The sequence below is a fragment of the Trachurus trachurus genome (genome assembly GCF_905171665.1).
Source record: "Trachurus trachurus genome assembly, chromosome: 14".
Lineage (NCBI taxonomy): Eukaryota > Metazoa > Chordata > Actinopteri > Carangiformes > Carangidae > Trachurus > Trachurus trachurus.
In genome coordinates, this window is record NC_139903.1 from 21960686 (window position 1) to 21973814 (window position 13129).

Genomic DNA, 13129 nt, shown 5'->3' on the forward strand with positions numbered 1-13129 from the left:
ACTAGGTCTAAACATTTTTTTGGATCTCTGCCCCATTAATCAGCCCCCCTCCCAATTCTGATTTGACTAAACTTTACCAAACGTAAGTGATGTCGAATGTCTGTCTAATTTCACAGCTGTTCAGTAAAATGCACCAGTGAAAGTGTGATAAATAAATTCATCACTAAGATTGACTTCCATGTCATCTGATCACATCAAACTGCTTTGGACTATAATTAAACCCATTTGATATCAGTCACATTAAGACGCGGCAGAGCTGAAAGATCCCTGTCTGTCTCTCACTCTCAGCAGACTGTCAGCTACCAGCTACAGCCCACTTTCTGTAGACACTGATACAATGCGTTTCATTCACTAAGTCACACAATGCATGACCTATAAAAACACAAGGTTTGTTCTCACTGTAAATAAGTGAAGCTGTACTACAAAAGACCTGCAGTGAGGTAATCAGGGATTTCTCATAAGAGCAAAAGCTGGACTCAACTGTCAATTGTACAAAAGCCCTAGGCAGATAGTACATACAGACTCTCAAGAAAATGATGCCTGCGCACTGTAGGGCTTCCATATAATTGCCCTGTTATATACACAGTTAGCCGTAAAGTTGGAATAATTTTGTTATGAGAAACGTTCCTCTTTTTATTCCTATTACAAAAGCATTTACACATTGACTTAGACATATTAAGCCTAAACCTTTTATTTGTATATCCCTCTAATATCCTGAAATTGATAAGGAAACAAACCCCAAGTCCCAACCCTGTATTCAGACATTGGGTGGCTTAAATAAACAAGCAAACCGAGTCCAAATCGAAGCTAGTTATGGGAAACAAAGCCTCAACAGCCCCATCAGCCTGTTGTTGAGCTCATGTTGCTGTGTCATTTTGTTCCACAGTGGACTCTCTTGGGTAAGTTACACGGCTGCACTGCAAAGACGGCAAAACTTACAATTGAGATGGAAATTGGCTGCTTTAGTGACAGCTTTGAATAAAACATGTATATAAATGGCTGTCAGTGGTTGAAGCCTGTTTTTTTTTGCGTCCTTCTGACATGTCAGCTGAGTTTTCCTCCCATCAAAACAAAGCAAATCCACTCACTTAACAAAGCACACGCAAGTCCAAGAGAACACAACTTAATTAAAAGATGACAGTAATGTTGTATAATACTCACGCCTCATGTCTCTGAAGTAAATTGTCTGCCTGTTGGGGTTAAGCAGCTGGATAACGGAGTCGTCGTTGTCCTTCACCCGACAGCTGATGATCGCCATCTCTCCCTCCACCACGGACACATTGTCTGTCACCAGGTTCTGACTCACCACTGGACAGGACAGGACAGGACAAACACAAGGACACATTAATTACTATTGGTGCATTGTGCATGTGAAGCGAAACACCTAGGGATCATGGGAAGGGCCTTTTTCAGTGTAAATGGTATAACCCAGGAGGCGCAGTGATGGAAATTCAGAGTACTAAACATAAAATTAAAATAACGTTTTCCTTTAAAAACACCAGACAAGCAAAACAGAGTGCAATAGTTGATTAATTGAATGAATACTAACTGGAAAAATACAACTGGAATAAAAAATGCTTAATAAAAATAAGTAATGCACAATAGAAATGACACAAGGGAGTTGTGAGAAAACAGAGCATCCAGTAAAGATCTGTCTTCATGATAACAAGTTATATATTTCAAATCTGAGATACACAAGAAAAAACCTCAATGATTCAAGAAAAAACAATGACTTCTTTCTGACACATTCATTCAAGTAAATAAACAAACAAACAAAAATCCTCAGTATAATTCAACCATTTGGATAGATACTATTTACATTGAAATTTGTCCTGTTTAGAAACTTCCCAAAATGTCACATTCAGCTAACACAGCGGAAATGTGGTCATAACATATTTTTACTCGTTTTTTTCTGCAACAACATGAAGAACATCAGCACCATCTGATTCTGCTTTATTAAGTATGAGTTTCAGTGTAACATAACATCTAATGGGATGATATATGTAACAGACAACGGACCAGAAGCCCTTAATGTGTGTCCACTGGAATAAATAGAACCAAGTAACCGGGGAAACTGCTCAACAAGCCTGTGGGCTGAGGAAAAATTGGTCACAGTCATCATCTGTCATCAGCCGCCACTTAGATTGTTGCACTTCCTTGTTTCACAAACAATATCCCTGCCTGAAGAATGAAAAATGGATTCTTCCCAGCTTTCTGCTACTTTGATTTGAAAAACTACAGTAATAACGTTGCAGACTTTGCTTTGGGGTTGCATCCATAGTTGGGGCTGATGGTAAAGCTTGAGTGGCTTTGGTTTATTTTAAATTATTGCTACAAAAGCAACGCTTGGCAGCTCGCCAGTCGTGGCTGATAGTTATTTCAGGTCCCCAGCGCAAGATTTCTACTCTCTCACACACACATGGAGTAAATTTCCACAAACACACATGCACACACACATACACGCTCTAGGCTACATGGACAAACACAAACAGACACAAAATCAAATCACCAATTCACTGTAGGAAATCAACTAGCTATATTTGAAATGTTTACGCTACTTGTGTCACTATCGGAGGAACAGTGCTGTGAAGCACACGACAGAGAAACGACAAAACTAGAAGAAAGAAAACAAAAAGTGAAGCAGGAGCGTGCAACACAGGTGTGTGCTAATGTGCCTGTTCTGCCCAACAGCTTCCCTACATCTTATCAAAAACAAACTCAGCAGCAAGCCGCCATAAAAACCGCATCAGACGGCGCAGCAGCCAATCAGAGATCCTTTTGATAAAGGCAATTATTCAGCCAGCTGAAATGACTTGAAAAGCCTTGCATTGTGCAAAACTCCCTAAACTCTGTCCGTGATGTATTTGTGTCTTTCCAGATGGTCTGATGATGATGATGAATTGATGTCAGACCGCCCGCTGAGCAAATCAAACCGACCAATGTTGCCTTGTGCTTTTTGATGACTGCGCGACGTCCGCAGAAAAGCAGAGCTGGAGCTGGACCTCTGAGATTAGCCGGCAAGCACATAAAAACTACACACTTTCAAAACCAGGCAAGAGCGGGCAGGAATTTATCCAGATATGAAATATGACTGACTCACTCTACATGACGAAATAACAAATTGTTGAGCCTGACTCTTGTTTTCATTACCGACGCCCCACGTGCATCAGATCAGGCGATTTTTCAGCCAGATATTGTGTAATCTGAGGCGGATATTATGTACCCAGCTCTGCTCTTTGATGCTCTCTGCAGATAGAACAGCCAGCCAATTCAGTCTGCTGCCCAACGCTGCTTTTGATCAGTTTAATTTGGATACGGATTACATTGCACCATCATCACACACAATAAATGTGACAGCTAAACAGGTGGTTCAATACGACTCTACAACTTACTGATAAGGTTGAAACGACTTTTACAATCATTGAAATTATGTCTTATTTTAAATGAGTGTTGCTCACAGTACACTGAAATTACATTTTTCTTTCACAACAAGATGCAGGGCCCTTTTATTAAGTGTGAACTGTTAATATTACTCCTCTCAAATACACCAGATCTTACAGATGGTGCTTTGCCAAGCTTTCAACTGCTGTCGACAGAGAAGAAAACTCGTGGATAAAGTCTTTGTAATTACGTTTATACCTTCCTCCTACATCGTTATGAAAATAGCATCACAAATACATTTTCACAGAGAGGCTAAAAGGACCAACTCAGGGGTGGAGATGTGGGGTGAGAAGCGAAAGAAATGGAGAGAACACAGGAAACATCAACTGCTAATTTGCATGCCTCAGTTGTCAAGCACCTCTAAATATCCCTGCCATTTAGGAGACAAGGAGGATGAGGTGGGAAGAGAGAAATTGCATCCTCTGATGCTGACAGATAAGGATAGACAGCTTAACAAAGAGATTCAAATCAGCATCCCTTGGTGGCCCAAATGCGGCCCTAAATAAATGAACCTCGCTCTCTTTAATATTCAAGACTGAACCTCATTTTTCAAAGATGTGCAGAGGTGGGCGGTAGGGTGGGCATCTGGTTATGATAATACGCTAACATACTACAAAATGCATTTCAAGGCATTCACTGAAGGTTACAAGGCAGCAACAGGGGGCCACAAGGTGTCTGCTAAGTCGTGTTTCAAGCCAGTGACGGTAGTAGAGAGGACTTCAAATGGCGGCTGCCTTGTCAGCTGCTTAATTGTTCCTGTTGTGCTAAATAAACAACTCTGACATGCTGGAAGATGGTATGGAGAGGCAGGAAAGGAGGGGTGGGGGGGCAACACTAATTAATGGCCAACAACAAGAGTGTGCTGTGGTCTCAGAAGACACTGTGAGAGGTGCTACGGAGAAGCACATCTGACATGATGGTGGGTGAAGGTTGTTGGAATCTGTAACATGAGGCGCTTTTTTTCTCCCCGTCCTTTAACATTTCAAAGTCTCTTTTCGCATCAATGTCTCAAAGGGTGGGAATGGTGCCAGAGGGCCAGTGTGAAGAGCAAGAAGAAGGGCAGAAGCTTTATTACCCATCAAACTTTGTACTAATTGTTGTCTATTGATGATGACATACGGATGGATGCCTTCACTGGTCGGGTGTTGATGTTGGTTGTTTCCCCATTTACCAACATGAAAGTGTAGACAGACATTTTTGAAGGCAATCAAACTGACAAATGATTGACTTTGATCAAACAGAGCATGTTGTTTTGTGCAATTATCGATATGTCGGAAGCCCTGCCATTAGGTGGTTATGGTACAGTTGGATATGTGATGCTAAAGCCGGCTCATGGGATTGCAGGTTCCAGGAAAATTGATGTATTTTATTTTATTTTCCATGTTCTGTGTTTGTACTGAAAATATATTTCTCTGTGTACCTACATGACATCAAGGTGTGGTAACAGGAGAAGAATAGAAAATAAAAAGTGTCCTTGCTACATTAATAGAGTTTTTCTCAATGTAGGTTTTTGTCTAAAATCCTAAACGCCGTAAAGAAATAACCAGTCGAACATCTGAGTAAAAAAAACAAACAAAACAGATGTTTGGATGCGACCCAGAAATATGACTCATGACCAGAATAAATATCTAGTCCTCAGGAGAAAACTTATAGACACGTCTTTTCTCTTTTTCCCTTTGTGTGGAAATGCACAGTTGGAGCTCTGTGTTGACGTTTTTAAGTGCAGATTGGCTGTATTCACTTTGTGCTTTGTGCCGGTATCTGTGAAGGCTGTAAAGATGCAACTCAGAGAGACAGACAGTGTGACAAGTGTAGGAGCATCAAGGTTAGCGACTCAGGGGCAGGATGACAGGACTAACGATACACTTCCTTCCAACAAAAGTCCCACATTGAAGCTTTTAGTTACTGCTGACAGTCCTCCAGTCGAAGACAAACTCTCCTAATTGAAATAGATATTATGATAATGGTACATCAGAGATGGTGGGAGTAATATATAATTGCTAGTCTGTGCAGCACTGAATACATTTCCTCCTAATGTTTAAATGTATCACTTAATTTGCCTCTTTCCATCAGACATGAGGTTGTGCATTAACACACAAATACAAAAGGCACCATCAGCATCCATCTGCCCACTGGACAGATGAAGAGACCAACGGTCTAATACAAGGCTGAGCAAACAGCCGAGTAAAGTAGTATATCAAATATATATATCAAAACCAAACAGTCAGAGCAACCCACCATGGGAAGTATATCTAAATATGTATATACAGTATCAATACCAAACAGTCAGAGCAACCCACCATGGAAAGTATATCTAAGTCAGTCTCTCAGCAAGGCTTTGAAGTGCACATCTTTGTAATCTCTGAAGCAATATGAGCCATACTGCCTGGAAACTGGGAGTACTACCATCAATCTGCATCAATCTCGACCAGCAAACTCTCCACTGTGCGGTCAGGAAAATGAATAAATCACTGCTTTATTGGCCTGATATTCTCTGGCTACACAGTCAAAATCCACAAAAAAATGCTGCACAGTTTTATTTGTTGATAAAATAAACTAACTTGACTGGAGACTGGTAGTTCGATGATGAAATGATAAAAATTCAGCTTTGAAATTGACAGTCAACGTAGAGGATTGATTGAGTTGGAAAATTATTATTATTTGCCCGTAACATGATCATCACATGCAGTGGTACTGTGGCTGTTTGCAGGGATTGTTAGTCAGCAGGCAGTTGATTGACATGGGACATGGGGCGGGGGGGTTATGTATTCACTTTGTATATTAGTCCTTTCTTTATGTACATACAGGACCTTGACATAACACTCTGCTTTCATGGCCAGTGATGCCGATTTCCATATCCCATTGTTTATGTTACCTTCAACTATAATCCATTGTTGGTTTATAGTAAAAACCTTCACATGGACTCAGATGGTGCAGTGAAGATATTTATAACATCATTCAGACATCGTTGTGCATTATCAAGAAATTGCCATCTTCTGAAAATCTTAACAAGAAACTGGCATTAAATTCACTTTGTGATGTCTAATTAATTCATAATCAAATCCATTTCTTTCTGTTCTTTTATTATTTTTTGTTTTTTTAGATAATTATTTTCTGCTGATTTAATGAAGTGTTTTGTTCATTTCCTGTTCTTGAAATTTACAAAATTATGTAGCTATAGTTCAGTTAAGGGAGGTGGTGGGGTGTCCAACAACGTGAGGCAAATACTAGGCATTGTGACACCATGGGCACATAAAGGGAAATACATAATACAAAAATAGATAAGGATATATTTGTCAAGGTGTAACTTTTAAGATTTATTCAGTGCCATGTACCTCTGATATTTCCAGCTTTTTTCCCCCAATGCAGCACTGGCCGGTAACATTCTTGGCCCATGGCGATGGACGGGGGCAAGATTTCAGCCCTTGGCCATCCATGTCAAAAAGTTGAGGCAGCCAATCCTAGATTAAAGTTGTCAGACAATGACACTCCACTGCACTGTGCAAAGCTTGCCTGAGGCCCACATTCACTAAGACTGAGATTGAAGGGGGAGAAAAAAATGCCATGTTCCATTTTGCCTGAGCTAACAGCTGCATGTTTCTATTTGATTCAGGAAGAAAATACACACTATACATATTTAGAAGGCCACCATGTCAGGCAAACAAACCCACTATAATACTGACATATAACTGCACTGCAGCATTATCTTGAATGTGTTCTTTGTTTGCTAGATTTTATTCTGCGCATTGTCCCCCACTTACGCATGTGACTGCAGGATAATACAGTAGGTTGCTGAAAATATTAAATATTAATCCAAACATCAGTCTGTCAATGAATCTTTTTTCATACCCCAGCTCTCCCTGTGGTGTTATTAGTAGTAATAGCGCTGGTATTGAATTTTTTATTAGATCTACTGTTAAACATGTATTTATTCATATGCTGTCTTCATCAGAAACATGACGCAACATACAGTAATCCTGTACAGTATGGTGCATTTTCTTAATTTATGTACTTGACACTGGTGTGCCACGCTGCTCTCTGATGTCTCTGATCACCACAGCCAACTGAGAGAGATTAATTTCCCTTTGACATTTCGAGGAACGTGTTTGTTTTTTTGGCTCCTGGTGATAAAACGGAACATTTTATAAAAAATATATATATATGTGTGTGTGTGTGTGTGTGTGTCTGCCACTGTGTGATTGCAGCCAGTCATGTCTGATTGCATGTTTTCTCTGATGTGTGTGAGCATATCTGTGATTGTATGTCCCCGTGCCGTCTGTAAGGAGTTGATTTGTTGATTTATCTGTGTCTTTTCACACTCAGATGTGTTTGTTCAAATCACCAGCACAAGTCTGAGAGGGCTGATGGTGAGATTTATTCATTTACACCTTAGGTATAAAGACAAGGCATTTTTTGGTTCTCACTGGAACCTAACCACATAAATCGGTAGCATTTATGTTTGATGCCAAGCCCTAGTTTTACTTCCACATAAGGTGGTTTGGCTGAACTGATGGGCTAAATATCCGTATGGAGAAGTTTGGAGTGGTTGTGGGCGTACAAAGTGCTGGACCTTGGCAAACTTAGAGAAGAATGGTGGTTTTAGTTGAATAATAAAAAAGTAAACACCTCCTACCTCCTTCTTTTGAGTCGACTGTTGACTTGTTAAAATTTTCAACCAAGACCATGATCTTCCTTTAACCGCAAGCAACTGCTTTGAGCTCCCTTACTTTTTAGAAGTCTGAGTGGTAGAGCTCAGAAAGTATTTTTGTAAGTTAAAACGATATTATAACCTGAAGACTTGAATGAAGAAAAAAGCCATAGTGAACCAGAAATATCTACATTACTTAATGTTTTAACATCGTGTGACATTACAAAAATGTTCCATGAAATGAACAATGAATTTATTATTCTAATATTTCCTTTTGGTATTTATTTCATTGTTCTCAACTAAGGTCTCACTTGCAAATGGAATCTTGATCTTCCTTCCTGATGAAGCAGCGTATATAAAGATGACAAAATGCAGCAGCAGGGCAGTGAAGTTGCGACTTTGCTTTTCAAAAATGTATTTGATGCTTAAGGCGACTACAGAATTGGATGCAGAGCTTCATTTCAACCGCAATCTGTGTGAACAGAACGAGCCCTTCCAGCAGGCTGCTCGCCGGGTGAATGCTGTGTTAGTGCGACCGACTGACAGCTAGAGGCAGCCGAGAAAAGGTCAAGATCCTTGTATGGCCTGACCACTTCAAACAGCGGAATCCCTTTTGGTGAGGATTTGAAGGAGGCAGTTCGGTTAATCTGTGTGTTGGCCTTGACAGAGAAGTTCAATGATATGACGGACAGAGTTTATGGTGAGGATGATCCCATTGGTCAGTTTAGTGATCAGACTCTACAATGACATGGCAATATTGACGGTGGCTCGAGTAGACTGCTGCCGATCACTGCCTTGTGTTAACATAGGCAAAAAGCGTACGAGAAGGGTGTAAAGGACATTCCATCAAGATAAGTGGAAATGACAATTATGTGTGTTGAAAAAAAAAAGATCCGATCATAGTCTGGAGAAAAGACACTGCATCTTATTGCAAGACTGAAGAGATCTATGCAGCACTTTTATCTGTTTTCCATCACACGCCTGTACCTTTACAGCATTCACCTGTTAAAGATTTATGCAGTTTGTTGAGTAACTACAGAGGTGCTCGCAAATTTGTATTGTTTTATTATTGATGTCTGGTGTTCCTGTGTTTATGAGTGTTGCTGAAGAGTGAATGGTTTCATAGAGCCCCGGTGGGTGGCACAGAACAATGCATCATGAGATAACTGTGAAGCGTTTTGTCATGAACTGGAAATAAACAACTGCTATTTTGCAATCTTTTTTTCTTTTCTTTTTTTCTTGAATAATGCATAACGCAGAGAGAAGCAAATTAATCCTCACATCAATAGGGCCATTCCAGAGGTGATTGGATATTTTCACACTCGTATGGCAGCAAGATTTTAAAACGTTTGTTGCAATGTGTAACATTAGTTTTTGAAAAACTTTTTCCAACGCCCACTTAAGTATATCTGGGTTCCTCAGTTAGAGACACTAATGCATTAATATAACATCAAAGTGTCTTGCTATAGTAAGAAAACAGATGTAATTATGAAGATTTCCTAATAATACATGTGGACTTATTCAACTAAAATGCAAATGATGATTTATTATGTATAATTATAAGATGCCTGTGAGACTCATAGGGTGGAAAATAACAACTTTCTTTTGCCTGACTCCACTATAACTAATAATACATGTCAAGCAATATAAGATATATAAATATCAACCACTAGACACCTTCAGTCTGTGCCAATATCCTGCTCTCCAGTCTGACATTGCATTATTCAGCCATGTAATCCATAATAGACCAAAGCTAAATCTGGTGATAGCAGAAATCCCCTTTGAGACTCATTCAAATGTAAGATAATGCATCTGACTGAATTGCTAATAAATTGCTTTGCTTTAAAGTGTCAGAGAAACACACAGAGCCCAGAGATCGCGATGCGCAACCACTAAGGCAGTTATATATATGGAAACTAATATAAGGCTTTAATAAAACCACTTTGACACATTCCATGAACACAAACAACAAAAGTAGCAAAGTACTGGACAAATTGAAATGTTGCCCAGGTGATGGTACTGTTTGAAAAGTCAGGGGATCAATAAAGTTATTACAAATTATCCTGTGGAATTATACAGAATTCTGTGGCAATCCATTCAGTAGTAGTTGTGCCTGATTGACCTTGCCACAGCTAAAGCTTTTCAGTTCACTCGACTATGAATACAATGACACTGCATGTTTGTATGTAACATTAATTAAAGCGTCAGCTATTATACCGAATGTTTTTCACAGCTACGCTCCTCCAGCCCTTCCCCTACCACACACACACACACACACATACACACACTCTATAGTACCTCTCCCACTGATGCTTGGTGGAACAGTGGATTTGTGACACATTATGTAAGAATGGGGTGTGAAGAGCCTTGTAGGGTGTTACATGCTTGCAGCGAGCATGTAAGTGGCTTTTGTGCTACCACTGCTGCTGTACGCTGCACAGGGGGGGGGGGGGGGAATCCTTTATCTCAGCGCAGAGAAAAAAAAATCAACAATGCCAGTAAATAAATCAAAATAAAATAAATATCTCTGTGTAGTATTTAACAGCAGCTCTATGTACACTGCTATATTGTGGTTTGATTATGATAATATGCCAAAAAAAAGCACATGTCCAGCTGCTGTCTGACGATGTGTTGTGTTATCTGAGGCCAATTTTGTCCACCAGACTTTGCAGCTATTTAAAAGCAGATAGCGCAAGTTGTACAAACATTCGCTACAGGCGCTGGTGCTTCATGGAAATAATCTCATTAGCTAATGGAAGCTGCAATGCCAGCGTCAAAATGTATACGTAGTTTAGTCCAGTGTTACTATGATGTAAATAAGCGTCTCTGGGAGAGAGAAAAAAAAGAGGGTCATTATGAAGTAATTATTGATGAATATGCAACAGCTGCTGCCAAACAGATCACTGAGTGCCGCTGCAAACATGTCACTAAACTGATTTTCAGAGGTCAACAATACAGATGCCATTAAGCACTAGAAGCTGAGGATGAGGTCCATAGGGCGCCCTATATGGCTGCAATATTCTCTATATGTGATGAATCAGATGAACAGAATCACATAAGAAATGTATAAAAATCTGACTTTTGTGTCACTAGAAATAACCAAGATAATTTATTCATAACCAGGTTAACGTCACCTTTATGGCAGTCAGTTTCTATAAGAGAAGGGTGCTGGTTTGTTTCACTCTAATACTGAGCAACCTTTCTGTCAATGCCACTTTGATTCAACCAGAGTCTTCAACAGCAGTTGCTTGGAGCACTCTCTGTCTTTCATGAAGATCATGAAATATGTCAATGCGTGTGATACAAGTTCTCATCTCTGTAAGTCAATGTACAACCTGCGAAGCTGCATCAAACTTATTCACACTTGTTATATTTAGTACGGTTGCAGCTTTTTTTCTGTATCTGGTACAGCAATATGTTCTATCTGGATTTAAAGCTTAGATTGGCCAATGATTTCTCCAACAAGAAACAGCCAATAATGTGCAGAACTGCATGGAATGTTGGAAAAACTGGATATGAACATGCTCTGTAAATTTCTTAAAGATCAGCAAACAATGTTTTTGAAAGAAGAAGATTTATCTAACACTAAATAAAAGCCTAGAGGTCATTGAATACTCTAGTGTCATCCATACAATTCACTGAAAATGTTAGTGGGTCAATGTGAAGCTTTGGTCTGTGAGTGTCCTCAAAAAAAAAAAAAAGAGAAACTACAGACATCCATCCCAAGTTCCTAATGACAAAATAGAAAGTAACCCAAACACAAACTATAAAATAAACTGAGTGACTGTTGGGCCCTGTAGTGAGCTCCAATGAAATTACAAAGCTTGTATAGGTAATGATGATAGATGATTTCTATTGCAGCTGCAATTAACTGATGTTATTTAGCGTGTTCAGTTTTCCATGAAATACAAACTGATGCTGCTTCAGCTGCATTTGCAGATTAATTTACATGCTCTTTGACTCACCAAAGGCCACTTAACATCAAGAGCGCATGTTTGAAATACTGAACGCACAACTGCAGCACAGATAGCTTTGCAAGAAGTCTCTTGATACAGTAGGGAAATGTCATGATCATTTTAGCAGATACTTGAGAGAAAGTGGCTTAATTTCAAATATAACTTCACGTTGGTATTGGAATGTGACAGAGGTGACCCAATTGAAATGGAAAAAACACACATGTTGTAGGGCCAGTAAGTGTAGCCAGAAAGGCTCCAGTGCTCCTTGACACTGACTCGATACTGGATGATGACTACCATTTTCCCAAAAGATATTTGGTGTTTTCATGATGGTGGTGGAGAGTGATGTCCAACCCATCAGTCAAAAACCTGTTCTAAGAGTTCATTAATGTTGAGACCTGATGGCTGTTTGGGCCATAACACATGATTCACATAGTTTTCACACTCATGAAACCATTAACTCATTCCCTTTGGATGGGATTGGCTTTGTCATCCTTTGTCAGCTTTTTTTCTTTTTTGACAATTTGTCACCCATCTGTTTATGTGAGGCCAATTTTTCACTCCCTTTGGCTTTCAGGCTGCATTTGTAAATAAGAAATTGTTCTTAATTGCGATGAAAATAGATTTTAGTCTCACACAAATAAACAAAGAAATAGATACAGTATCTTACACTATTGTAAATTTAAGTCCAAGTCAATTTAATGGCTGAAATGTCAACAAAGGGACACACACCTCTCCAACAATACTGGCTCTTTAGCAACTGAATGTTTGAATTTCTCAACCTGCTGTTTGCTAACCTTGTAAGTCTTTTTTTTTCTGAATTGGGCAGGTAGCTTATTATGGGTTTGACAGAGCTTTTTTTTTTTTACAGCATCCTGCTGCAACTGAAAAAGAAGCTAAGAGCAAAGTTTGTTGCCTGGAAAAACAGGCTAAAAAGCACGGTGGAGCTGAGGGGGTACACCTATCCCATTACACAAAGTCATCTGACCCACTGTTAATACAAAAAATGAATATTTATCAGCGCAGCTGTGGGTGTTTCTGAGAAGTTTGAAAAGTTTTTGCACCATTACAAAAGGTTTGGTTT

The 13129-nt window shown here is 39.5% G+C and overlaps 1 protein-coding gene across 1 annotated transcript in view; it reads right to left on the reverse strand.

Annotated features, from left to right (window-relative positions):
- The window catches only part of cadm1a (cell adhesion molecule 1a), a 358139-nt gene that overhangs the window by 81596 nt on the left and 263414 nt on the right, over positions 1–13129 (reverse strand). The window contains exon 2 of the mRNA XM_083986794.1: positions 1162–1308. Within this exon, the coding sequence (XP_083842920.1) occupies positions 1162–1308 (147 nt within the window). The remainder of the gene's footprint in view (positions 1–1161; positions 1309–13129) is intronic.